Source organism: Prunus mume, linkage group LG2 (genome assembly GCF_029339155.1).
Source record: "Prunus mume cultivar Tortuosa linkage group LG2, ASM2933915v1, whole genome shotgun sequence".
In the NCBI taxonomy this organism is placed as follows: domain Eukaryota; kingdom Viridiplantae; phylum Streptophyta; class Magnoliopsida; order Rosales; family Rosaceae; genus Prunus; species Prunus mume.
The window spans coordinates 37,296,802-37,324,025 of NC_142699.1; the positions used below are offsets into that span (position 1 = coordinate 37,296,802).

The following is a 27,224-nucleotide window of genomic DNA, read 5'->3' on the forward strand; positions in this document are numbered from 1 at the left end:
TCCTGAAATGATGATCAACTTGTCACTAAATTTTCTTGAATTGATCAAAGGAAGATGAGCTAAAGGCACTCAGTTTAAGACACATTGAACACCTAACAACAAACCCTAATGCTCCCAATTAGTCTTTTGTTGCTTTCTCCATGTTACAACTTGGTCTCCATGGCACGCCCAATGGACAGAAAGCAGGCACTCTCTCTCTCTCTCTCTCTCTGAGTTTGGTGTCTGCTTGAGGTCACCAGGGCACTAAAATTAGGTACCAAACAATCCACCTTCTTTTTCCGTTTTTACTTTTTTTTTTTGGTTTGTTTTTTTTGGTATTATCCAAATTTCCTAGTAATTATTAGGTACCCCATCAACATTCATGCACCAAAATTTAAAGAGAAAGTGATGGGTTATTCATTTTAAACAAAAAAGGTTTTATTTGTAGCTCCATAGTTTTATTCCTTTCTTACGTTTGCTTGCCTTGGCCGCTTTGATTTTTTGTTGGTAAGCTAACGTCTTCTGAGAGGCACACTTGGATCAATCTGTATGGTCTATAGAAAAGATGATAATGCCTTTCTCCCTAACAATCCTACATAAATCAAGTTAATTAAGACAAAGAATCAGAATCATGAACTACTCCTTTTAAATAAAGTTAATCAATGTGTTGATTATTTTTAACACCTTGCAATTTACATCATTATCCATGTGGGTGTGGCTTTGTCAATGTTAACCATTACCTGTCCCATTTTACCAGCTTCAAATCCGATCATAACAACTTTGAACCTCCCATGATGCGGTTGCTCAATGACTGGACCATTTCACCTACCTCACCTTTTTTTCTCGTAAGTCATATCTATCCCAATAGAATACCATTGATTGGCTCATAAGTCAGAGAAATAATTTAGTTTTACGAACATTGTCTTATTAATTCATGCATTATAATGTGGGTAGACGACGCAATTGATATCTCATGTACTTATGATATATTATTAATAAATAAATATTCATGTTATAACACAAGTAGAGTAAGTATGGTAGTCATCCAAATATTTTGTTTGGGTTAAAGCCTTTAATGTGACAGTCATCCTAAAAGTTTAAAAATTCCCTAATTAGGTTTTCCTTTTCTCATATTGTGTGCTTTATAAACACGATTAGAGCATCTGAAAGAGTATGAAATGACGTTAATAACTATTTGGTCTAGTGACATTTATTCATCATTTGTCTTAATTGGATTCTCATTAGCCCACGTTTTCCACAACCTATAATCCCATCTCTCCCATGAAGAATTATTCTAGTTAGGATTGTTGTGGGAGGTTGAACCATATTAGTTGAGACTTTGAGATTATCCAAGAACAGCAATGGCCCTAATTATATATCTCATTTCAAAGTGGCTAAACGGCTTTAACTGATGGAGGCACTAGTGCTTACCTACCCATACTAAGATATGCATAACGCATACATAGCAAGAGCTTCCCAATCAATGGAAAAGTAGGAAGAAAGAAGGACCACCCTCTTTACTTTTCCATACCTAAAGCCTGAGCGCAATCTTAATATATACCAATTCTATTTGCCACTTTTGTCACTTGGAGGTGGACCAATTCTAAAGTCTCTAGTGGGGATATTATCATCCTTCTTGTGCTTGTGGCCTTATCCCTCACCTACCCTAACCACTAATGATCCATCATCTACCGATGAAGCATGAAAATATTTAGTATAAAAATAATACTTTTTAAAAATAATTTAGGATCTCCTGGTGTCAACCCATTCTACCTTATGGGTTGGTGATCATTGGTGGCCCAGGTCATGGATGGGTCCATAGTCTCATCATGAGAAAGATCAATAGTAAGATTACATTTTACCCCTTGCTTAGTTCCAACTGAAAAGTTGAGCAGATCCAATACATTGGTGGGACATGAAAGTGCTCTAACATTTGTAAGTACAAGATAATCTTAAAAATGTTAAAATGACAAATTTAACCCTCATCTTATCTAAATGAAACGTGTCAATCTCTGCTAATACAAAAGTAAACACATGACGCAAATGGGGTCTAGCGGTGAAAAAAAGTTTTGACTTAGGGAGTGAAAAAAGATTTTGATAAAAAAAAAAAAGATTTCGACTTGCAAATGAATGGTCTCAAATTTGAAACCTCATGGCACTTTGGTGATGTGTAAGGAACCCCTCTAACACTGTTTAGACTATCACTTCTATTCATTAATTCTCGGGCATCTTCCTATTTATAAGCCACATCTCACAACAAATGGAGATGTTAATGAGAATCTTATGAATAATACTAATTTTATCACATTTTTATATCACAATTTCATACGACATGATGTAACAACTAATGTGTACATACCACATCATGTAAATTACTTATTTATGTTTTTCTAATTTTATTTATTAAAATACATTTCATTCATTTAATTAATGTGGCATATGATATGAAAATAAGACATCATGTAGTATAGAAATATATGATAAAAATGTAATAAATGTGGCATTACTGGAATCTTATTAGATTAATGAAACCACGGCCCCTACATGCCATTGTCATGTATAGAAGGAGAATATTTAATCCCAAGACTACCCCTAGCCCATTTTGACTTTCCCATTTCTAACCATTTATACACAATTTTGCACACCTCAAAAAACCAGAAAAACAAACGCAGTGCAAACAACTCTATTTCTCTCTCACTCAAAGCCACCACCTTTCTGTTGTTCTTCTACCAGACTACCACCAACCCAAAACTAGCAGAAAACCCACATCCAAATCTGGCTCAGACATGGAGGAGTCCGTACCAATCAGTATCTGGGACAGTGTGGTGGAGCTAACCAAAGTGGCACAGCAAAAGGGTAGTGATCCTCTGCTATGGGTTATACAGTTGTCCTCAAACTTGAAATCCAGGGGAGTATCAATGCCCTCAGTCGAGCTTGCCAATGTGTTGGTCTCTTACATTTTCTGGGACAATAACGTGCCCATTACTTGGAAGTTTCTAGAGAAGGCTTTGATGTTGAAAATTGTGCCCCCTATGCTTGTTCTTGCTCTGCTTTCAACAAGGTTTGTTCTTTTGTTTTCTGTTTTGCAGTTTGAAGATTTTGATTTCTGGGTTTTAGTTTTTTTTTTTTGGTGTTTCGGTTATAGTTAGATTCTTTTGATATATTTTCAGTTGGGATCATATAAAGGGTCTCAATTTGTTCAAAGCTTTCATCTTTTATTTTTCCTTGGACTGTTTCGGAAAGGAAAGTAATAACAGAATCTTAATCATGTTGTGTCCTTGTTTTCGACATAAAAGATATCTTGGCCAAACTGGACCGTATTGTTGTGTTTCAGAATTTCAGTTTACTAGTGGAGTAAGTCCTTGTGATTACACATTTTATTTTCTTTAAACCTTAAATTTCAGACCTTTCTTACCTTTTCCCCACATGTTAAAAAATGGTGTGTTGGGCTCACATGTCTCTCTTTGTACTTTGTACTTTGTTCTTTTTTTCTTAGAAAAGAAATTTTTCCTCTCGAATTTCAATGTCCATTTTCTCTGTCCCGGCTAATTCTGTATGGTTGATATTTCTCCGCATTCTTTTTAGAAAGAACAGAAACCACAACATTTGGCTGATCAGAAAACGGAGGAAGAAAGTTAATTGTGGGTCTTCTTCTGAATATCATATTTTCTTTTATGTCTCCCAGAAGCTAATAAATTATAAAAGACCGAGCCAAGTTATTGGAGTAGTGGAGTAGAGTGCTTGAACACGTGACACGTCCTAATGCAATCTTGATTTCCTTGTGAAATCAGTTAAATTCATGCATTACAATGTGCTGTGTTGATGAATGAGTATGGCCTTGATTATAATGTATTTACACAAAATTATCTGAAGAATCAGTTGGCATGCAGATGCAGATTAGATTACTAATATAGGCTGCATTTTGCTTGCCACTAATGTTCTGTTTGTTTCTCCAGATCAAGTTGTGTTTACTTTTTTCTTAACGGTTCTTTTGTGTGTGTGTGTGTGTGTGTGGGGGGGGGGGTTGAAGGTCAGTGTTCATAATGCATTATAATAGCCTCTTATGTTCTCACTTGTGATACACTGCTTGTTTTCTTGCGTTGTAGGGAAATTCTCATGCCCTAGTAATTAATGGTCTTATTGTTGTCTACCACTCTTTCTACAGGGTCATTCCATGTCGGCGCTCCCAGCCGGTGGCATATAGGCTTTACATAGAACTCCTTAAGAGACACATTTTTACCCTGAAGTCTCAGATAAAAGGACCAAATTATCAAATGTAAGTTCTGATATCTAGTACAGATGAGATTATTTGCTTACACTGTACAGAAGATGATGCTAATAAGGATTGATTATTGTATCTCGAATTTCTAACCTGTATAATTCTTACAGAACCATGAAATCGATAGATTCTATTCTTCATCTTTCCTGGATATTTGGTCTGCCAGCAAGTGACCCTGGGATTCTTGTGGTTGAGTTTTTATTTTCAATTGTTTGGCAATTGCTTGATGCATCATTAGATGATGAAGGATTGCTAAACTGTACCCCAGAAAAGAAGTCTAAATGGGCAATTGAACCTCAGGAAATGGAGATAGATTGCCACGATAGTTATTATGAGAAGAGGAACAAACATAATGAGATATTGCAGGAATCAAATACTGTCATGGCCATTGAGATAATTGGGCAATTTCTTCAAAATAAAGTAACTTCAAGAATTCTTTACTTGGCTCACCGAAACTTGTAAGTCCTTGTCCCCTTTAACGATTACTGCTATTCTTTCTCCATTCTCCTTTGAAGTTTTGAAGTAAAATTATTTTGTACGACTTTTGGTTTTCTCAAGCATCAGATGGCCTGTCTTAGTATTCAAGATTAGTAAATCCTCTTAGTATTTAAGATTAGTAAATCCTCTAAAACATCCTGTATATGTACATGACATTTTTTGAATGTTCTCTCAACAGATTTCCTTCTATATAATTTCAGATTCAGTTGTATGGTCTTGTTTTTTTCATTTCATTTGCCAGAAAGTCTTAAAATCAATTACTAAGTTTCCTTTCACCAGTACTTTGATCAGTTTCCTGCTTGATCTTTGCCTTCAGTGCAAGCCATTGTTTAACATTTGATCTCACTTTTTCAGGGCTGCACATTGGACTAGTTTTATTCAGCGATTACAGTTGCTTGGATTGAACTCATTAGCATTAAGAAATTCAAAAATTCTTACCCCAGAGGCTCTTCTACAGTTGACTTCAGATAGTCACATCGTCTTGCCTCAAGAATGCAAAACAGCTTCTTCGCAAAAGTATCATGCAGTTATGGCTTCTGGATCTCTGGCTTCTTCTGCTGGTCTGTGCCATGGGAATAGTCGTTCTGCTTTGTGGCTTCCTCTTGATCTTGTATTAGAAGATGCAATGGATGGATATCAAGTTGACGCAACAAGTTCTGTTGAAACAATTACTGGTAAACACAGAATTTATTATCCCTTGTGCTTGAAATTAAATAGTATTTTAAATTACTATTGGTTCTTATGAGACCAGTTTCTGTTAGGATGAAAAATCAAGGTTTCATTTTGTAGGTTTGGTCAAAACCTTTCAAGCAATAAATGGCACAAGCTGGCATGATACCTTTTTGGGCCTTTGGATAGCAGCTCTTCGTCTTGTACAAAGGGTTCGTATCGGTTTTGAATAAATTTAAAAAATTTCCTTCTGAATGGTTGGTATTGGTCCGGAACATGAACGTCAATAGTTCCTTAAAACATTCTACTAGCTCTCTTCAAGACCAGACCCATATATGTCATAGAAGTTTGAGCAACTTACTTGATTTTGGGTACTTCCGTCAACTTTGATCAGTAACTGGCAGGATTTGTTAGAAAGTTCTACAACTTTAAAAGTTACACATAAATGCTTTTAATGGCTGATTATCTTATTGGTAACCCTAACACATCAAAGTTGCTCCATGATAAATTTGTTGATTTACCATTAATCCCAAGAGCTGCGGATCATCAACAATTGTATCTATATATATGTATATACAGAGAGCTTCCATTGAGGGATCCCTGTTTGAGGGACGTAGGGCCCACTCCGCATTGTATTCCACTAATCCAAACCATCTATTTTTTAGATAATCATTCAAAGATCATCTCTACAAAAAATCACTTGAATCCAATATCATTTGACCACTCAATTGAGTTATTGAAATTTTAGTACTTTCTTGAAGCACCGTGTTTATTGATTTTGTAGGACACAATTGGATGTCGAAACGGTTTCCGATTTGTCTAATTTTTTTGCAAGGATGATCTATGAATGTAGACTTAAAAAATAGATGGTTTGGATCGTTGAAAAAAAAAATCGTAGGGTACCCTAAAGGATGCCCCTCAATAGAAGGGGACTGTATATATATATGTATATTCTAATCTTCTGTTGTCATACCATTGATAAATTTATTGGTTCACTGTTGCTCTAAAAAACTTAAGCTGTTAGGACCAGACTTAATCTGTTCGGTATTGAATGAAGCAAGTGTTATTTTATAGGTTTAAGTGGGAACTGTTATTTCTAAAATTTATATTAGTTATGGCTTCTTGTTGATAGGCTTTTTTTATGTATTGCAGGAAAGGGACCCCATAGAGGGCCCAGTGCCTCGCCTTGACACTCGCTTATGCATGCTATTGTGCATCACAACACTGGTGGTTTCTGATCTGATTGAGGAGGAGGAAATTGCACCAACCAACGAAACAGAATATGGTTCTGTCAATTGCTGGAAAGAAAAAGAGGTTCCGGGAAAGCGCCGCTATGATTTAGTCTCCAGCCTACAGATGCTGGGTGATTATCAGGGTTTGCTGACTCCACCTCAGTCTGTTGTTTCTGCTGCCAATCAGGCTGCTGCAAAAGCAATGCTGATTCTTTCAGGTGTCAGTATTGGGAGTGCATACTTTGAGTGCATCAGTATGAAAGACATGCCTATCAACTTCTGTGAGTAATATCTAGCTCGCATTCATTGTCAATGAGTCTCTGTTCAACATAAAGAAAATTCTATGAGTGTGTCTTGTTATAAAAAGGGAACCAGCACACCAATGAAATAAATGGCCAAATGGCCATTCGGGGGCATGGCAGTGCTGTTCACTTAGTGTATTCCAAAAAATATCTTCTTATTTCCTTTTTCAAATATCTATTGCTCTTTAAAGAAAAGTTACTCTGCTGAATGTTTCTCGGTTATGTTTTTTATTTAATTTAATTAATTTATTTATAGATAAAACCATTGGAACTGTATAGCGCACCGTTGTCCATGGTTGTTCCATTCTTGTATTCTTGTCTTTTTTTTCTTTTAGTCTTGTTTTATTCCCATATTGGTCCTGTTTCTAGTTTTTAATATTGTTCTTTTTGGTTTAGATGTAATGGTCCATCGCATAAGCAACTTCTGTATACTGTTTTGTGGAGTCGGTGTATATCTGTTAGGTATTCTAATCTTAAGTTTATGTGTTTGTTTACAGCTGGAAACTTGCGTCATTTGATAGTTGAGGCCTGTATTGCTAGAAATCTACTGGAAACATCTGCATATTCCTGGCCAGGTTATGTTAATGGACGTATCAACCAGTTACCTCATGGTGTGCCAACTCAAGTGCCTGGTTGGTCATCATTTATGTTGGGGGCTACGCTTACTCCAGTAGTGGTTAATGCTTTGGTTTCAAGTCCTGCTTCAAGGTATGCTAGCTTTTAACTTTCTAAATCTGTTACATTTAGTAAATCATGTTATAATTAAGATGTTGGGACTTCATTTCCACAAGTTTTTAGAGTTTTACCCCTGTGAATCATTTCTGACAAGGTTTTGGTCCCTGCCTCTCTGGCTTGTAGCAATTGTTTATATGGTACATGTATGAAGTTTTTGAATTTATCTGGTATATGTATTCATTCCTTAAATCAGAGATTACCACTTTTCAGAAGGGCCCATCAATAGCCAATTTCTAAATTCTAATTTTTGAGTTCATGCTTAATGCACTAATTAGGATGGAAGTTTACATTTGGCTCACAAGAATTTTGAGAATCTAACCAATTTTGCATACGGATGGTTATACCTTTGGTCATTAGCATTGTATGATCCTTTTGTCCCTTCCAGGCGATCGGAAAATAAAGAAATAGTTAATATATTCAAGATAATTACGTATAAGTAATGCTACACTTACCACATTTTTATCCCACATTTCTATACCACATGATGTGGCATGTCCATATTATATGCCACATCAATTAAATCAATGAAGTGTATTTTTTAATTAAGACAATTAGAAAAACAAATACTGGAATAAATCATAAAATAAAATAAAATATTAAATAATTTTAATTGATGTGGCTGTCCACCTCAGCTGCCGCATAAGATGGTATAGGGATGTGGTAAGAGTAGCATTATTCATTACGTATTTACAAAATACCTATATCTATGGGAGTCATTGTGTGCAAAAATATTAAAGGGGAACTCTTTGTAGATAGATGACTTTTAGATTACCATTTTCTTAACTTCTTTGACTATGGCCTGGTCTTCAGTTACTCCTTTTTCTTTCCTGAAGCCAGGTATATCAGATGCTCTTTTTTGTAAATTTACCCAAAGGTAAAGCTACTGAATTAAGCTCATGGATTTGATGGAAGCTTAGCAGAACTCGAGAAAGTATTCGAGATTGCAGTCAATGGATCAGATGATGAGAAGATATCTGCTGCTACCATATTTTGCGGGGCGTCACTCATTAGGGGATGGAATATACAGGTGAAGAAACAATATTATTATATTTAAACATATTTTGAATTCTTTGCCCCCACTTGCATATTTGAATCCTAAGAGTTCTTTCCATTTTTTCTGAATCACTCAACTTTCTTTTTTAATTTATGGTTCACATTTTATGCAGGAACATACTGCTCATTTTATCATTAGATTATTGTCTCCTCCGGTTCCTGCCGATTATTCTGGGGGTGACAGCCATTTAATAGGTTATGCACCAATGTTGAATGTCCTCATTGTTGGAATAGCATCTGTTGACTGCGTTCAGATTTTCTCTTTACATGGCTTGGTATGTATGTTAAACTTTTACTTAACCAAACACGAAGATTTACAATAATACTGTCAGGGTTTGTCGCATCTTAGGAAGTGATCAAGCACCCTTCTACTTATAGCTAATTCTGTTTCAAGTTAACATTGAGCATTATTAAGTTATCTACCTCAATATTCAGTTTGGCTTTTGAGGTGGATTTTCCATGTTAATTTGAAACCAGTAATTGCATCAAGGACAAGGAGAAGACATTGTAAATTGAAATTGTAGTATAAGACATGATGCTTGTGTTAAGGCTCTGAAAGGAGCACTGTGGCAGCTTTTCTGTTTTAGAATTCCTTGATGCAGACCCAAAAAGTTGTTCAAAGACTTTATTTTGTTGATTTCAGCTGTACATCTTCTTACTTTCCAAAATCAGGAAAATAGAGTGGTTGGTGGTAGATTCTTAGATAGGGAAAAAGATCACTAATGTTTTGTGATCTCATGTTATTTGAGTTTTAATATCAATTGGATTGAATTGGTGCTTTACTGTAATAAACTTCAATAAGTACTTCGAGTAGAAAAAGTGGCAAAATATCCTCTTTGTAAAAAAAGATCAGAAGCCTTTGGGTGATGTTGATAATATATCTGTTTTGTGGTTTGGGAGTGGGGAGATGTGTGTGCTAGTGACAGGAACTTCGTATCAGCTTCAAACTAATGTAATCTAGTTTTCTTTCCAGGTCCCACAACTTGCATGTTCATTGATGCCGATATGTGAGGTGTTCGGCTCATGTGTTCCCAATGTCCCCTGGACTCTAACAACGGGAGAAGAAATCTCTGCCCATGCTGTGTTTTCAAATGCATTTACTCTCCTTTTGAAGCTGTGGAGGTTTAATCATCCTCCTCTTGAGCATGGGGTGGGAGATGTACCCACAGTTGCATCCCGACTTACACCTGAGTATCTCCTATCAGTAAGAAACTCTTACCTAGTATCTTCTGGAAGTGCTCACCAAGATCGAAATAAGAGGAGGCTCTCCACTGTTGCAAGTTCATCATCTCCAGAACCTGTATTTGTGGACTCGTTTCCAAAATTAAAAGTTTGGTATCGGCAGCATCAAGCATGTATAGCCTCAACCCTCTCTGGTCTTGTTCATGGAACCCCTGTCCACCAGATTGTTGATGGGCTTCTTAACATGATGTTCACAAAGATTAGTAGAGGAAGCCAGTCTTTAACTTCTGTTAATTCTCCAAGTAGTAGTTCTTCTGGACCTGGAAATGAAGACAACTCTCTAAGACCTAAATTACCGGCCTGGGATATCTTGGAAGCTGTTCCCTTTGTGGTTGATGCTGCTCTAACAGCCTGTGCTCATGGGAAACTTTCTCCTCGCGAGCTGGCTACAGGTTAGCCTTGTTTTCTCTTCCCATTTGCTGTTGATGTTTTGTTATTTACACACAGCGATACCCAGGAAATTGAATTGATTTTTTTATATAAACTAATCCTGAATGTGTGATTGAGTTAATACTGGCAACCATATCACTGAGTTTGATATAACTGGGTATTTTTAATATTACCTCAAGTCATTTTCATTTGACCTGTAAAATATAAAAGAACCAATTTTTTATTTTTTTAAATTACTAGATGTGGCACTCAACTTTAAGAGAAAGAAAGAAGTCATTATTATACCTTGGTCTAATATGTGAAATAACTGAAGAGTTTTCCCTATTTCAGGGCTTAAAGATTTAGCAGATTTTCTTCCTGCATCTTTGGCAACCATTGTCAGCTACTTTTCTGCTGAAGTTACTCGGGGTATTTGGAAACCAGTTTTTATGAATGGAACAGATTGGCCCAGTCCCGCCGTGAATCTATCCCATGTGGAGGAACAGATCAAGAAAATCCTAGCTGCTACTGGTGTTCATGTCCCTAGCCTTGCTCCAGGTTTTCTCTTGTTACCAACTTATAACTAGAATGAAAAGCTATCTTCCTGACTTTTGTAGCATGGTTGGCTTGTGCATATCGACATATAGTACTTGCCACTAGTCAGTGGTCACCATAGACAGAAGCTTCATGAGACATTCAGACAAACCTGGTCTATATTATTTAATACTTTATGTGGTGTTGAGCATCTATGATCAACATTCATCCTGTACATGCTTGCAGTTGATAATTAAATGAATATAAGCTATTACATTGTTTTGGGAAAGATTTTGTTTTCCATTCTCCCCATATTGCAGAGCTAGTTTATTTATTCCTCCCCTCTCGTATTTTGATTGAGACTTAACTATTGCAGGTGGAAGCTCTCCAGCTACACTTCCATTGCCCCTAGCTGCCTTTGTAAGTCTTACTATTACTTACAAGGTTGACAGAGCATCAGAGCGTTTCCTCAGTTTGGCAGGCCCCACCTTGGAGTGCCTTGCAGCTGGTTGCCCATGGCCTTGTATGGCAATTGTGGCATCCCTTTGGACTCAAAAGGCCAAGCGATGGAGCGACTTCCTTGTCTTTTCTGCATCTCGGACTGTTTTTCTACAGAATGGTGATTCAATGGTTCAGCTTCTTAAAAGCTGCTTTACTGCCACACTAGGCCTGAATGCCACTCCAATCTCGAGCAATGGTGGTGTTGGAGCACTTCTTGGCCATGGATTTGGATCCCATTTCTGTGGTGGGATTTCCCCTGTCGCACCGGGTATTCTTTATTTACGTATGTACCGGTCAATTACAGATATTGTCTTCATGACGGAAGAGATTCTTACTATCTTGATGCATTCTGTAAGAGAGATAGCATGTACTGCTCTTTCTAAAGAGAGATTGCAGAAGTTAAAGACAACAAAAAACGAGATGAGATATGAACAGGTTTCACTTGCTGCTGCAATGTCTCGGGTGAAACTAGCAGCTTCCCTTGGGGCGTCTTTAGTATGGTTAACAGGAGGCTTGTGTCTGGTTCAGTCATTGATCAAAGAAACCCTGCCTTCTTGGTTTATATCCATGCATTGGTCTGAGCAGGGAGAAGGGTCAGAGGGAATGGTTGCCATGCTTGGGGGTTATGCACTTGCATACTTTGCAGTGCTCTGTGGAGCCTTTGCTTGGGGTGTTGACTCATCATCATCGGCATCAAAACGGCGTCCTAAAATCCTAGGTACTCACATGGAATTTCTTGCAAGTGCACTTGATGGGAAGATATCGCTTGGTTGTGATTCGGCAACATGGCGTGCCTACGTGTCGGGGTTTGTAACTCTAATGGTGGGTTGCACACCAAAATGGGTGCTTGAAGTGGATGTACATGTGTTGAAGAGACTAAGCAATGGTCTAAGGCAGTGGAATGAGGAGGAGCTTGCTCTGGCTTTGCTAGGGATTGGTGGGGTTGGTACAATGGGTGCGGCTGCTGAACTCATAGTTGAAAATGAGATGTAAATCCCATCCCCCTCAACCCCAATGGCCCAAAAAGGTTTGAAGGCAAATGTACATGTTAAAAATGGTTGTAGATTAGTTTAATTGCCAGGAACTTGTGCAGCAAACTTATTTTGCAGTGAAAGGTTCAGAGTTTTGTTCCCTAAAAGGAATTTAGAGAGCAAACACTTTTTAAAAACAATTTGACCCAAGTCTCCCTCCCCTCCTAACTTTCATCACATTGCAGACGCATATGCACTCCCTCTGCCTAAATATTTTTTGGTTGGATGTATATGAAATGTTAATGAGAAACCGAGGATGATATGAAAATCTTCGTTCAAATTAGAATTAATTCGTCTCTCATTCGACTTGCTTACCTCTCTTACGCTGTTATTTATCCCCCAACCCTTCTTAAAGAATGACGCATTGAAAAAAAAAACATGAGGAAGATCCAAGATCCTACCACCTAGTAAGGTGCACTGTGCAGAAGTTTTTGTTATCCTTAGAAAGAAAGAAAAATGAATCAGCATGACCCAAGATTTAAAGATCTCTATAAAATTGCTCTAAAATCCCAACGGGTTATTTGTTCTCAACAAGATTGTACCCAAGTGGCAATCTTACAGCCAGTTTTGACTTTCTCCATGTTTGACCGATCATATCGCTCAGTTTCACGAACAAAAAGGCACACATGCACACAATGCAGAGTCACAGAACGTGAACTAAATAAAACCTGAACACAATTTCTGCATATCCTTCTCATTCTGTACAATCCAAATTCCGAAATATCTCTCTGCATGACTGAAAACAACCAGAAAACCTGCCAATGTGATCGAGAAATGGCCGAGTCCGAACAAAGCAGCGTCTGGGACGTTGTCATAAAGCAGACCAAGGAGGCTCAAGAAAAGGGTAGTGATCCTCTTCTCTGGTCAATGCAAGTCTCGTCAAATCTGAGCTCTGCAGGGGTGTGCATACCTTCCATGGAGCTGGCCAACGTGTTGGTCTCATACATTTGTTGGGAAAACAATGTGCCCATTTTGTGGAAGTTTCTTGAGAAGGCCTTGGTTTTGAACATGGTGCCCTCTATGCTTGTTCTTGCTCTGCTTTCCTCCAGGTCTGTGTTTCTGTTTCTGTTTTCCATTTTAAACTTTGTAAATAATTTTTTCTTTTTGGTATTTGATGTTCTTGGTTTTATTCCGATCTTCTTTGAATTTTGTATTAGGATGTATTTAGTTATTGTTTCATGTCAGTTCACTGCTGTGCAATTTTCTTCTTGTTTTTTGTTGGATGAAAATGAAAATTGTTGCGTTTTTCAGGGTTATTCCAAATAGACGTGTGCAGCCAGCAGCATATAGGCTTTACATGGAGCTCCTTAAGAGACATGCTTTTTCACTCAGATCCCAAATTAATGGGCCTGATTATCAAAAGTGAGTTTCTAGTTTCAGTCGTCTATAAGGAAGCTGACTTTGTGTTTTTATGGAATTTTGTTGGTGATCATTAGTAATTGGGGTAAATTCTTTTGCAACTTTTAACCCATCTTCTTCATACAGGGTTATGATATCAATAGATGCTATTCTTAATTTGTCCAAGATATTTGGTCTGCAAACAAGTGAAGCTGGGACTATTGTGGTTGGGTTCATCTTTTCGACCGTGTGGCAATTGCTTGATGCATCGTTAGACGATGAGGGGCTGCTGGAACTTACCCCAGAGAAGAAGTCTAGATGGCCAACTAAACCCCAAGACATGGAGATAGATGGTTCCGATAATCATTGTGAGAAGAGGATTGAACATCTTGAGAGATTACAGAATCATAATACTTCGATGGCTATTGAACTATTCTGGCAATTTCTGCAAAATATATTGACTTCCAAGATTCTTAACTTGGCAAAAAGAAACATGTATGCTGCTTTGTTTCTTCTTTTTCAAGCTTAATGTCCATTCTATGGTATTGTGTCATATGGCGGAAGTGAAAGCAAATGGGACAACTTCAATTTTAGTTCGTTGATTGGAAGTCTTACTCCCAGAAAAGTTTTCTTGTAACCAAGTATTTTGGGCCTTTTAAGTATATACCTTTTATACAAGTACCTTATGATGTTTATTTCTTGGCCTTTTTGTATGGAAGGAGATTTTTGCTTGACATTGTGCTGCCCCTTTCTCAGGCCTATACATTGGGAGGCTTTTATTCAGCAATTACATCTGCTTGCTGAAAATTCATCAGCATTGAAAAACAGCAAAGTTACTAGTCCTGAGGCAATTTTGCAGCTGGCTTCAGATATTTGCATAACCCCACAAAATTCCAAACTGCGTTCAGTACAAAAGTGCCATTCGATTATGGATTCTTCTGAGGGACTAAGCCGTGGAATTGGTCGCTCTACTATATGGCTTCCGCTTGATCTGGTACTCGAAGATGCCATGAATGTTACGCAGGTCAATGCCACAAGTTCTGTTGAGGTTATCACTGGTAAAGTAGATATTGTGGTAGATCACTTCTTTTATCAATTGCTAGCAATGCATGAGAATAAAAGTTTGTTTCTTCTCAGGTTTGATCAAGGTCCTTCAAGCCATAAACTGTGCAACTTGGCATGACACCTTTTTGGGTTTATGGATTGCAGCACTTCGTCTTGTCCAACGGGTTAAAAATTATTACTGCTTGACCATGATACTCTTTGTCTATAGTACTGTCATTTTGAGATATCACACTGATTTCCATTTGTTTACTTTTTTCTCTTTTTATGTTACTTCTTACTAATTTTCAGGAAAGGGATCCTCTTGAGTCCCCTATGCCTCACCTAGACTCTCGCTTATGCATGTTGCTGTCTGTCACCCCTCTTGTGGTTGCTGGTCTCATTGAGGAAGATGAAAGTGGACAAGTAGACAAGAAAGATCATAGCTTTGTCAGTCACTGGAGAAAACAAAAGGTCACGGGGAAGTCTCGAGACGATTTAGTCTCAAGCTTACAGATGCTGGGAAATTTTATAGGACTTCTGGCTCCCCCTCGTTCTGCTGTTTCTGCAGCGAATCAGGCTGCTGTAAAAGCAATGTTCTTTATCTCAGGGACTAAGGTTGAAAGTGCATACTTGGATTACATCAGTACGAAAGACATCTCAAGTGATTGCTGTAAGTAAAACCTGAATTATACATTCAGATTAAGCTTTTTACTAGAGAATCTCCAATTGGCATTGCATTGTAATTCTGACCCTCTGAATGTTCGTCCCTTGGCCCTGAGTTTCTGACACCATACTGTTATTATCCCACTCATTAGCATCTATCACCTCCTACATGAATTTAGGAGGATGTTTACTTCTCCATTTCATGACGGAGGATGCCTACTTCTCCATTTTTATGAGGGACTGCTTTTTTGTGGTATAAATGTATTTCTCTCTAAACTTTGTTCTATGTCCTTATTTCAGCAGGAAACATGCGCCATCTGATAGTTGAGGCTTGTATAGCAAGAAATCTAATAGACACATCAGCATATTTCTGGCCAGGCTATGTGAAAGGATGCATCAATGAAATACCTCGTGAGCCTGCTCAAGTGCCTGGTTGGTCATCGTTAATGCAGGGATTGCCGCTTACTCCATTGTTGACAAATGAATTGGTTTCAACTCCTGCGCCAAGGTATACTTAGATCTTCTTCTTCTTAAATTTTATTAACTAAGTTAAAATGTTTTGCTTTCTTAGTTCCTGGAAGTTTCATTTGAAGGCTTCTATGGTTTTGCCTTAATGATACCATCAATTTTAGTGTGATCATGGATGCTAGTCTTTACATGACACCCTTATTATTCTCAGTGTATAGACGGTGGATGCATGGCCTAACTTTTGTTGTCGCCTCAGGTCCCAAAAATCTCAGGCCAGCCCTACTATATGTTGATTTTGGCCTCATTAAGTAAATGAATGAGTTATTCTTAGCTAAATTTATAGATTTTCTGATTCTGGCCTGGTCTCCATTTTATTCCTGAAGCCAGGTGTACAGATGCTCTTTCTTCTTCTTCTTCTTTGTGTGTGTGTGTGTAAATCTAAACAAGGTAAAGCAATTGAATGTAAGCTCATGGTTTTGGTGGAAGCATAACAGAGCTGGAGAAAATATTTGAGGTAGCCATCAATGGCTCAGATGCAGACAAGATATCAGCAGTTGCCATCCTTTGTGGAGCCTCCCTGATTCAGGGTTGGAATATTCAAGTGATGAATTCTTATCCTTTCCCTTCTCTTTACATTCTCTAATTTTCTTCTTTATCATCATCATTATGATCATTATCGTCATCGAATCTGGTTTCTGCGAAACTAGCTAATCATTCTAATTACATTTAGGTCTACATTTCATGTAGGAACACACTGCTCATTTTGTTATTAGGTTGTTGTCTCCTCCTTGTCCTGCAAATTATTCTGGAAGTGGCAGCCATCTGATAGGTTATGCTCCCCTGCTAAATGCGCTTGTTGCTGGGATATCAAGCATCGATTGTATTAAGATTTTGTCACAACTTGGCATGGTACATGTTCCTTTCATTGAGCCAAAACATCTCCCCATTACTTAAATAAAGTACAATATTGTACTGAGTTTTCTAGGTTCCTTGGATGAGCTAATAATACTCCACATTTAGGTTATTTTATTTCCACAACTTGGGAAAAGGGAAGAAAAATGAAATTATAAATAATGAAGAAAATAGTGGAGTTTTTTTATAAATACATAAATTGGTTTAACTGTAACTATTTGGGAATTAAATCTAGTCAAAATTGAACTTTCGTTTTTAGTACAAGTGATAGTTTAAAGGGAGATTCACTATTATACCCAATATAAAAGCCCAAATTATAAAAACGCCTTATATGAAATAGACTTTAGAAACACACCCAAAGCCCATTTACGACATAACAAAAAGGCTTTAAACTTCTTTTAAATTACAAAACTGCCATTGATTTCTTAAAACAAACACAACCCCAAAATCTCATAAAAATGCACAAAACACTCAATAGGGTATCAAAGTAATTTAATAATCAAAATTTAATTTAATAGGGCTAGCTGTTATTTTTTGGGTTTTTTTGGGTTTGTTTATAGAAATTAAATGATGTAGGATTTATTTATAGTTTTAGTGCTAAGAATGAGTATATGACTAAATATCTTTAGTTGAAACTACAATAAAGGGAGATTTCTCACACACACAACTATGATGTTATGGGGATTCGAACTTGAGACCCCTAGTTTGCAACTCAAGGTCCTTTTCCCCTAAAATGAAGTGACTATGGTGAAAGTTTTGATTCAAAAAATATAATCCAATTGAAAACTAATAATGCCATTTGGTTTTGACTGCTGTTTCCAGGTTCCACAACTAGCATGTTCATTGATGACAATCTGTGAGATTTTTGGGTCATGTGTACCCAGTGACTCATGCAGCAACACAACAGGGACAGAAACCTCTGATCCTCATACTGTGTTTTCTAATGGATTCACACTTCTTCTGAAGCTGTGGAGGTTTAATTATTGCTTTGCAGATCAACCAGGACATGTCTCAACCGTTCGATCTAACATCAGTCCAGAATACCTTCTATTAGTACGAAACTCCCACCTAGCATCCTCGGCAAATGTCCACCAGGATCATAATAAAAGGAGACTTGCAGCAGTTGCAAGCTCATCATCTGCACAACCTATCTTTGTTGATTTGTTTCCAAAGGTAAAAGCCTGGTACATGCAGCACAATGCATGCATAGCTTCAACCCTCTCTGGACTTCCCCGCGGAACCCCCGTTCATCACCATGTTGATGAGCTTTTGAACATGATGTTCAAAGAAAAGGAGCAAGGAAGAAAGTCTGCAGAATCTAATACTTCTGCAAGTGGAAGTTCATCTAAAGAAGCAAATGAACATACCTTTTTAAGTAAATTGCCTGCTTGGGATATTCTGGCAGCTGTTCCGTTCGTAGCTGATGCTGCTTTAACAGCCTGTGCTAATGGGATACTCTCTCCTCGGAAACTGGCTACTGGTAAGTCTAAGCCTCCTCATCTAATTTCCTATAATTGGATTCATGTGTCAACCTGTTTTGATAAAACAGTTGCTCTTCATTATAATTCGGTTCATATGTGCACTACTAAGACCTAGATGTTCTTGTTATCTTTAGGGCTTAAAGTCTTAGTTGATTTTCTTCCTGCATCTGTGGCAACCATCGTAAGCTACTTCTCAGCTGAAGTAACCAGGGGTGTTTGGAAACCAGCTTTTATGAATGGAAAAGATTGGCCCAGCCCTAATGCAAATTTGTCAAATGTTGTGGAAAAGATCAAGGAAATTATAGCTGCCACTGCTGTTGAGGTCTCAAGCGCTGCTGCTTCAGGTTTTTTTTTTTGGTTTTTTTGTTTTTCCCACATCACATAAATGTGTACACATAAAAGATACCCATTTCTCAACTGTTTGATCGTTTAAATCCCAGAAGTCGATATTAAAAGTTCAAATAACATCAGAAATGGTTCCTTCTCACTCTATTCTAGGATCTATTTCTTCAATAACATGGCTAAGGATGGTTGTTGTCACAGATGGAAGCTCTCAAGCTACAATGCCGTTGCCTCTTGCTGCCTTAGTGAGCCTTACTATAACATATAAAACCGACAAAGATTCGAAACGATACCTCGACTTAGCTAAAGTGGCTTTGGCCTCCATTGCAGCAGGTTGCCCATGGCCCTGCATGCCAATTGTTTATTCACTCTGGACCCAGAAAGCAAAGCGTTGGAGTGCCTACTTTGTCTTCTCTGGATCTCGTACTGTCTTCCTCCAACACCGAGATGCTTTTGTCCAGCTTCTTAAGAGCTGCTTCACTGCCACACTTGGCCTACATTCCACTCCTCTCTCATACAACGGAGGTATTGGAGCTCTTCTTGGCCATGGAATTGGATCTCATATCCATGGCAGGGTTTCTCCTGTTGCCCCAGCGATCCTCTATCTACATGCTTATCCATATTTATCAGACATTGTCTTCTTAAACAAAGAGATTGTTTCCCTCTTGATGCATTCTGTGAGAGAGATAACAGGCAGTGGGTTTCCTATAGAGGGATGCAAGAGACTGAAGACGGCCAAGAATGTAATGATACAGGGAAAGTATCTGATGGATTCAAACTTGACTCGGGTTAAACTAGTGGCTTCACTCGCCGCTTCTTTAGTGTGGTTATCTGGAGGCCTAGGTCTGGTTCAGTCATTGTTTAAAGAATTTCTGCCTTCATGGTTTGTATCTGTTCACAGCTCCAGACAAGAGGGAGAACCAAACGGAGTTGCATGGCTAAAGGGATACGTGGTTGCATACTTTGCATCTCTATGTGGAGGCTTTGTATGGGGCGTTGACTCATCATCCTGGGGATCCAAGCGGCGTCCAAAGATTCTTGGAACTCACATGGAATTTCTTGCAAGAGCACTAAATGGCCAGATATCTCTTGGCTGTGATGAGACCACTTGGCGCTCCTATGTCTTGGGATTCATTAGCCTGATGGTGGTTTGCATGCCAACTTGGATGCTGGAAGTGGATGTAGATGTGTTGAAGACAATTAGTAAGAATCTGAGGCAGTGGAATGAGGAGGAGCTTGCTCTGGATTTGCTGGGGATTGGTGGTGTTGATTTCATGGGTGCAGCTGCAGAAATGATAATTCAAAGCGAGCCATAATTTCTTGTGTTTTGGTTACCTTTATTCTTCCTTTAAAAAATTCAGCTTGCCAATTGCAGTGATACATTTGAAATCTCAAATTACTTCACTTCTTTATGGTAAAAAATGAAAGCCTTCATAACAATTGTACGGCAATCCTCAACTTCAAATTGACCAAAACTTTTGAGCGTTTTAGAACCCCAGCACCCTCATCATACAACATCACTATGCCCCGGTGATCTCTTCAGTCTTAGGCTCTGCATTGCTCGCCGTACAGAAAAGGCTTCCTCCCACTTCCCTGCATCTGCGTATATGTTGGATAGGAGAACTCTACCTGGCCCATGAGATGAATCCAACCTTGCCAAATTCTCTGCGGCCATTTCTCCTATTTCCAAATTCCCATGTGTTCTACATGCCGCCAATAACGTGCCCCATATCACTATATCGGCCTTCATGGGCATGCTCCTTATCATTTTCTCAGCATCTTCTACTCGCCCAGCTCGGCCCAGGAGATCCACCAAACAACCATAATGCTTGATATTTGGTTCTATGTTGTAAACGTTCTTCATGCTTTTAAAATACCTCTCCCCAGCCTCCACAAAGCCAGCATGGCAACATGCACTTAGGACTCCGATGAATGTGATTGAATTGAGTTTGACATTACGCCATTGCAAGTCCGAAAATATTTCGAGAGACAATGTTGCATGTCCGTGCATGGCCAACCCACATATAATGGCATTCCATGGTGAGACAGTAGAGGCTTTGTCTCGGATTTGGTAAAACACCTCTAAGGCTGAATGGATACTCCCACATTTGGCATACATATCGATGAGTGCTGCACTTAAATTGTCATTAAGAGGAATGGAGTTCTCAAGTATGTATTCATGGGCCCATCTTCCCTCTTTCAATGTGCCTAATGTAGCAATTGCAGAGAAAACACTCACCATCGTAATTTCATTTGGTTGGATCCCACTAGCTACCATTCTCTGAAAGAGTTCCAGAGCCAATTCCGGTTGTTCACTCTGTGCATAACCAGAAATCATGGAACTCCATGAAAACACATCTCTTTCAGGCATCTCATTAAACAAAAGCCTTGCCTGGTCAATCATTCTGTTTCTTATATATCCTGCAATGAGTGCATTCCAAGACGCAACATGCTGCATGATGCCCTTTTCAAACTGAAGATGAGCAAGGTTCATGCGACCACAAGCTGCATAGAAATTGATGATTGTTGCCTGTATAAAGTCATAGCAGTCAAAACCTTCCTTTACAATTCTCTCATGAAATTGTTCACCTTCATGTATTGCCTCGGAACGCCCACATGCCGAAATCAAATCTACAAGCATAACATCATTTGGTCCCAATCCGGTACGCAGCATTGCTCGATACATTACCATAGCTTCGCTTAGCCAGTCTACTTGCACATACCCATCAATCATTGTACCCCATGAAACCACATCTTTTGTATGAATCTTGTCAAATAACTCTCTGGCCAAATCAACAAGCCCAGCTTTTGCATACCCATTTAACATGACATTCCACGAAACTATATTCCTTTCAGACATCTCATTAAACAAACTTCTTCCTTCCCAAACACTTGAACAACCGCAATACATGTGTAACAAATTCGTAGAAACAAGAACAAACCCCTCAAGCTGCAACTTAACTACCAAAGCATGAAGCATTCGACAATTCCTAATCCCACCCAAATGGGAGCAAGTTGAGATTACAGTCGCCATCGTCACCTCATTCGGAATCACACCCGCAGACCTCATGTCCTTAAAAACCTTAATGGCTTCAGTCCAACACTCATTTTGGGCAAGGCCCATTATCATGGTAGTGTACGAGACACAACCTTTCCTGGGCATTATCTCAAACAGCCGGCGCGCATTGTCCAACTGACCAGATTTCACATACCCAGCAACCATAATATTGCAAGACACCGGGTCTAACTCAGAACAAGAACCGAATAGCGACTCAGCATCGGCGATGAAGCCGCATTTGGCATACATGTTAATCAAGCTGTTGTTGATGAAGGTGTTCGAGTGGAGCCCAGATTTCAGAACAATTGAATGGATTTGTTGGCCTTGGAAGACGGCCACGAGGGATGAGCAGGACTTCAAAACCGAAACCAATGCGAGCTCGTAGTCGGTGTGGGTTTGGTTCGTTCTGCATTTGAAGAACAAACGCAGATGGTCTTCTGGGTTTTGGGTGGTGGCGGTGGAGACCCATTTCAGGCCTAAACGAGAGAGGTTTGGAAAGCCCGGAAACCACTTGGGTCTTAGAGATATGAGCATGGGATGAGACCATAAGACGCTTTGAGTGGGGTTTGATTTGAACTGAAGGAGAAAGAAGGTTTTCGTAAGCTTTGTTGGCACACGTCCTTGAATTTATAATTTTTTTTTTAATAAATGAATTTATGAATTTAAAGTGTGAATTTTGATTAAGCAAACATGAAAGGAAACTTTTTAGAGAGTGCCAACAACATCAGCTCCCAAATACAAATAGAAAGGGTTTAGAAACTTTATTTTTCCTTTTGATACAAGTGATAATCTAAATTATTATAAATTAATTTAATTTATGAAAAAGAGAATTCGAATTTAGGTTTAAGGAGGCAAACTCAATGCCCTATCTAACTGGCAAAAACCATAGACTAAGTCATCTCAATTCTTTATTATTATTATTATTTCTTTTTATATAAACGATATTATATTTTAATATAATCTAAACTATAAGAGAAGGGAATTTGAACTCAAGTGTAGATGGAAAAGCACATCCATTCTAACCAACTCATTAGCTATGTCCATGTGTGCACCTCATCTCGATTCTAAAAGGAAAATGATTATACAAAAGTTCAAAACCATTTAGCTCGGCAAGCATGGTAGAGAGGATGATAGATTTAACGTCAAATAAATATCCAATTGACATTTCATATATTTATTCTCATTAAATTTGTTATATCGTTCCAAATGTGAGAAATCGCTCGAAATGATGCTTCTCTAGACAAGTTTGTTTAAGACATATGCGTGTGCGCCACCAGAATATATGATCAAAGAAAAAGAATTGTTTCGATTGAGGGTGAAGTACAGACAAAAAAAAAGAAAAAAAAAACATCTATAATCTAACAGGTAAATGATAGAACATGTAAAGGGAGCTCTGGTGGCGAAAGCATCCCGAACAATCAGTGATTGTCTCCTCCATTAGGAACCATACTGGCAAGAGCCCTGCAAGACCAGTGAGAGTTTAGATTATAATCGTCCTCAACCTTAAACAATGCAGATGCAGCCATAGATAGCTTGCACGGTTGCATTTCCAAGTAAATCGGCTATAACACTTTCAGGGTTGGGTCATACAATAGTTAAGACACAAACAATACCAGCCTACAAAAGCAATAAGTTCGCCTGCAAAGTAAATAATAGTTCAACAACCCAACAAATACACTGAGGGAGGGGGTGGCTTAGGGCACTATCTTCTAATGATAAAGTGAAACAAACTGCAAATAACTGAAATTTAATCAAGAATCACAATGAACTAACCAATGACAAAACTAAAAACGAAATTAGCACAGAGTCATCAAGCTAATTGTCAAAATCTTTCTAGGATCTAGAACTGAATTGAACCAGAAATGCAGCCCAAAGGACACCCTTAAACTGGACCCATCCTGAATAAGGACAAAGAAAATTGAACCCTAGGAGCCTATGGGTTCTTGCTAAACTATAATGCTGGTTTCTCACTATTTCCTGCACTACCACTCCTGCTCTCATTTGACAGCTGCATTGTAGGTAAGGTTCTAGGAAACGGACCAAACTACTCTCTTCCCCAAACAGCAAATACATTGGTGAAGGCCTCTTATGAGGTGTTACCTTCTTACACAATAATGGCTGGTCAGATAGATCTAGAACCTGCAATGGCTGGGTACTTTAAACCGGGATGGCCCATCATGGCTACAACAATAAAATGAAGTACCCAACAAACATCAAGACAAATACATGAACTTAATCACCATATCATTTTTGAAAAGGAAAACTTAATCATCATATCATCATCCTAACCTGTTAGTTTATACCAAGGACTCAGGTTTGTGTATATACTAATTTTGTGGAGAAAAATCAATATAGAACCATGTTCTGCTCCAGTTTGTCTACCAAGATCATACAAATGCTTCTTCAAATTCTGATTAAAAGCTTCCCACACCAATCGTAAGATAATCTCTACTAGGGAGTACTCTCCTGTTTAATAATCACATGTGCATGCTATCTACACAGATAAATCTAAACACAAGCATAAATCTAACAGTGCACTACCAAAGATATATGTCCAACTGAACTCATATATGCAGCATACACTATTGAACTCCTAGATAATTCAGGCTCCATTGAGCAAACAAATCATTATTCTAGCCTCGATTGTTTGGAAATTCCAGCTCCAATATGCCATAGCTACAAAACAAATCTAGCCAGAGATACAAAATGAAAAGACACATTATCTGCAGTTTATTGTTTCAGTGGTGGACGAATGATGGAAGGGTCAAACTAAAAGCAAAATCTGCCAACACAGAAAGAGTCCTGCTTCCAAAAAACCCTGTGTTCTACCTTCTACAGTATGGACTTGCTGCCATCAATGAAGCATCATTCCATATAGATCACATGACTTGTTGAAGATATTATATGAGAGATATCAAACTTGGAGTTGGAGTCAGACCTACATGTTAAAGTCCTGCAGATGACTATAAACAGGTAACCAGAGCGTACAGTCTGCAACCAGCTCCGAATAATGAGATCTAGGTTCATGCATGGATATCTATCTAATCTCTACCTCTACAGCCCTTTGGAATTCAAGAGAGCTGGCAATACCCTGTAAACATTTTATACGAATTTCCAAAAAAATTAAGCAACCCCTTTAAAGTTCAAATGTTCAATTCATAGCATCCATTAAGTTGCATATATAAACACTTTTCCACTCCAAATTGAAACCTACCCAGATCAATACAAACAAAACATGTACTCAATCCAATTCAAATCCATATAATCGAAGAAGCAACCAAATGCATGCATGACAAAGAGCATGAAAGAACAATATAAATCAAGAAAACACATGATAAACCAACAAAAATTAACATTTCCATGAAAATCTGAAAACTCACTTCTTATGCCGGCGTCCTCGCTTGGGACCCCAACCTTCGAGCTTGGCCACGGGGCACCCGCATCGCGCCCGAAACAGCAGAACGGCGCGGCCATTCGGGGGCGCCATCTTCCTCAGCTCAGACCTGAGACACTCATAATCGGGATTGCCCTCGCTCCCGCCCTTCCACGGCAGCTTATCGATATCTTTCGACCCGGTCTTCACACACTCCTCGGTCTGCAATTGCAAATCGAATTCCATGGCTTTCTTCAAACCCTTGCACCCAGGCCTGTCGCACTTTCTCGATCTAGTGCCACAGCAAAATTCGACTATGAACAGCGCGACGGCAAAAAAAGCGACGAAGCCGACGACATAAGGGACCGGAATGTGGTGGAGGTGAATGCTAGAGTGGGAGAGGAGGAGAGAGAGGGAATTGAAGATGTAGGAGAAGTAGGAGGTGATGAGGAAGGTCCCGGAGAAGAGGACGAGGATGAGGATTAGGAGGTCGAGGGTTGCAGAAGGCGAGTGCTTACAGAGGAGGGTGCAGTTAGGGTTTCCGTTAGAGTTAGGGTTTGAGGATTTGGGTTTGGGGGTTGGGGAGGACGATGACGTGGCGGCGGCTGAGGAGGGCATGGTGGTGGTGATGGTGGCGAATAGCATATGGCGCATGTTAGAGAAACGCAGAACGGGGGTTTCTCTATTTTTGTTTCAAATTTATTTACTGAATTATTATTTATTTATTTAGAATTAAAATGAGGCATTGTGTTGTGTATGTATGAATTTCGGCCTTCGGGGAAATGATGGGGGGAGGGGAGTGGGGGAGAAGAAGGTTGCTGGTGACGGAGGGCTCCTCCGTTCACGCGCCTTTTGGAGCGAGTATACCAAGAACCTCCAAACCTTGTTGCGTTAACTATGTAAAAAGTATATTCCTTTTTCCTTTTCATAACGTATTTATAAACTTCCTATAAGTAATTAGTTTAATAAGGAATATTTAATTGAAAATCTTGTTCAGTAAGGGTTTAGTGGTTTAATATCTAAATCTAAATTACACGAGCGACTCTTAAGTTCGTTTGACATAACATAGTATTTTGATATTTAAATAAGAATCACGTGTAAAAGCTTGAGATTCGAATGAATTGCATCTATTTTCTCGACAATAGATCAAACTTAATCAACTTAGTTAATGACTTTAATAACTCTTTTGAGAAAATAAACAAAAACAGAAGAAAATGAGAGGTTTGGTTTCGGTAAGGCTCACCCTTGTGTCTAGACATTTTACTTGTTTCAACCTATAAAGCTGTTTTTGTTGCCTAACCTCATTGACTATGTTTTAGTTCTCAATGCCGACAAGAACTGATGATGGACTAAGAGTCTGAGACTAATCAAAACGAATTAACGCGAGAACCAAATTTGGCTTTTTGTTTGAGGATTTATAACCACAAGCAAAGTATAAAACGTCAACGTTGTACATGATAGAGCAATGCTCTTGTCATCAGCCTAACAAGAACAAACAAATGGACCAATGATTTGTTTGAAAGTTTTCCCAACAAAAGAAAAGAAACAGGGTAGCTGATTGTTCTGCTCCCTGTATATATGGTCCATAACTTTAGCTGAGAAAGTAAAGAAAAGGAATCAGAACATAAAGAGAGAAGTTGGGTGGTCCATGTATGAATCATATTGAGAGTCCGGATTTCTATTTGTCGCTAGGGTTTTCTTGATTTTTGCTATCCTTAGTCGTTCACGTGTGCATGTGACGAAATCTCACAATTACTATAGAACTTCACATGCATTAACAGTTAAAAATTATTCGTGAAATTACGCACGAGTGCATAAACAATTGACCATAGCATACCTCCAAGTTTTTTTATTTTTAATTTTTATAATACATAGGATTCTCGTGACCGACTCGCAGTTGGCAGCCAATTTGTTCAGTTTGTGGTAGAATGTAGCTTGGTGGTGAAATTAAATAATATGGTATTTGAGTTTTAGTTTTGAGACCCACGAATATTAGTTTGTTGTATAATAGTAGTCGGTAATTTCATTCCCTAACCACTTAAAATATTTAATACATGTTTCATATGAAAAAACAAAGAAAAATTTGGATACATCAGACAAATTCATGTCCAACCAAACTGA

The 27,224-nt window shown here is 38.5% G+C and overlaps 4 protein-coding genes across 5 annotated transcripts; 2 read left to right on the forward strand and 2 right to left on the reverse strand.

Annotated features, from left to right (window-relative positions):
- Nucleotides 1-2,628: 2,628 nt before the first annotated feature.
- Nucleotides 2,629-12,564, forward strand: RFR1 (REF4-related 1). The gene is made up of 12 exons (XM_008224796.2): nucleotides 2,629-3,040; nucleotides 4,145-4,255; nucleotides 4,369-4,716; nucleotides 5,111-5,430; nucleotides 5,546-5,637; nucleotides 6,578-6,938; nucleotides 7,457-7,667; nucleotides 8,607-8,721; nucleotides 8,861-9,022; nucleotides 9,721-10,381; nucleotides 10,710-10,916; nucleotides 11,269-12,564. Exons 1-12 carry the CDS (start codon nucleotides 2,766-2,768, stop codon nucleotides 12,384-12,386), a joined length of 3,981 nt encoding a protein of 1,326 aa, XP_008223018.2. The 5' UTR covers nucleotides 2,629-2,765; the 3' UTR covers nucleotides 12,387-12,564.
- A 149-nt stretch (nucleotides 12,565-12,713) lies between these two features.
- Nucleotides 12,714-20,112, forward strand: LOC103322955 (mediator of RNA polymerase II transcription subunit 33A). Its single transcript, XM_089045094.1, has 12 exons — nucleotides 12,714-13,473; nucleotides 13,676-13,786; nucleotides 13,910-14,257; nucleotides 14,519-14,820; nucleotides 14,900-14,991; nucleotides 15,116-15,476; nucleotides 15,770-15,977; nucleotides 16,424-16,538; nucleotides 16,685-16,846; nucleotides 17,672-18,329; nucleotides 18,465-18,674; nucleotides 18,874-20,112. The coding sequence occupies exons 1-12, from the start codon at nucleotides 13,157-13,159 to the stop codon at nucleotides 19,986-19,988; spliced, it is 3,999 nt and encodes a 1,332-aa protein (XP_088901220.1). The 5' UTR covers nucleotides 12,714-13,156; the 3' UTR covers nucleotides 19,989-20,112.
- On the reverse strand, nucleotides 18,674-22,375 carry MEF18 (mitochondrial editing factor 18). The gene has a single exon (XM_008224793.3). It carries the CDS (start codon nucleotides 22,262-22,264, stop codon nucleotides 20,180-20,182), a length of 2,085 nt encoding a protein of 694 aa, XP_008223015.1. The 5' UTR covers nucleotides 22,265-22,375; the 3' UTR covers nucleotides 18,674-20,179.
- A 490-nt stretch (nucleotides 22,376-22,865) lies between these two features.
- On the reverse strand, nucleotides 22,866-25,996 carry LOC103322851 (uncharacterized protein At5g19025-like). 2 transcript variants are annotated; one of them, XM_008224792.3, is made up of 2 exons: nucleotides 25,111-25,990; nucleotides 22,866-23,191 (listed from the first exon to the last, which is right to left on the reverse strand). In XM_008224792.3, exons 1-2 carry the CDS (start codon nucleotides 25,755-25,757, stop codon nucleotides 23,149-23,151), a joined length of 690 nt encoding a protein of 229 aa, XP_008223014.1. In that variant the 5' UTR covers nucleotides 25,758-25,990; the 3' UTR covers nucleotides 22,866-23,148. The 2 variants fall into 2 exon arrangements, with proteins under 2 accessions (XP_008223014.1, XP_088903590.1); XM_089047464.1 differs by lacking the exon at nucleotides 22,866-23,191 and adding an exon at nucleotides 23,198-24,821 and having other exon boundaries at nucleotides 25,111-25,996.
- Nucleotides 25,997-27,224: the final 1,228 nt, after the last annotated feature.

Coding starts and splice junctions, on each gene's coding strand:
- LOC103322851 (XM_008224792.3), bottom strand. CDS start 25,757: ATGCGCCATATGCTATTCGCCACCATCACCACCACCATGCCCTCCTCA. Junction 23,192..25,110: donor CGAGGACGCCGGCATAAGAA/GTGAGTTTTCAG, acceptor CTGGTCTTGCAG/GGCTCTTGCCAGTATGGTTC.
- MEF18 (XM_008224793.3), bottom strand. CDS start 22,264: ATGCTCATATCTCTAAGACCCAAGTGGTTTCCGGGCTTTCCAAACCTC.
- LOC103322955 (XM_089045094.1), top strand. CDS start 13,157: ATGACTGAAAACAACCAGAAAACCTGCCAATGTGATCGAGAAATGGCC. Junction 14,821..14,899: donor TTCTGTTGAGGTTATCACTG/GTAAAGTAGATA, acceptor GTTTCTTCTCAG/GTTTGATCAAGGTCCTTCAA. Junction 15,477..15,769: donor AGACATCTCAAGTGATTGCT/GTAAGTAAAACC, acceptor TCCTTATTTCAG/CAGGAAACATGCGCCATCTG.
- RFR1 (XM_008224796.2), top strand. CDS start 2,766: ATGGAGGAGTCCGTACCAATCAGTATCTGGGACAGTGTGGTGGAGCTA. Junction 5,431..5,545: donor TTCTGTTGAAACAATTACTG/GTAAACACAGAA, acceptor TTCATTTTGTAG/GTTTGGTCAAAACCTTTCAA. Junction 10,382..10,709: donor TCCTCGCGAGCTGGCTACAG/GTTAGCCTTGTT, acceptor TCCCTATTTCAG/GGCTTAAAGATTTAGCAGAT.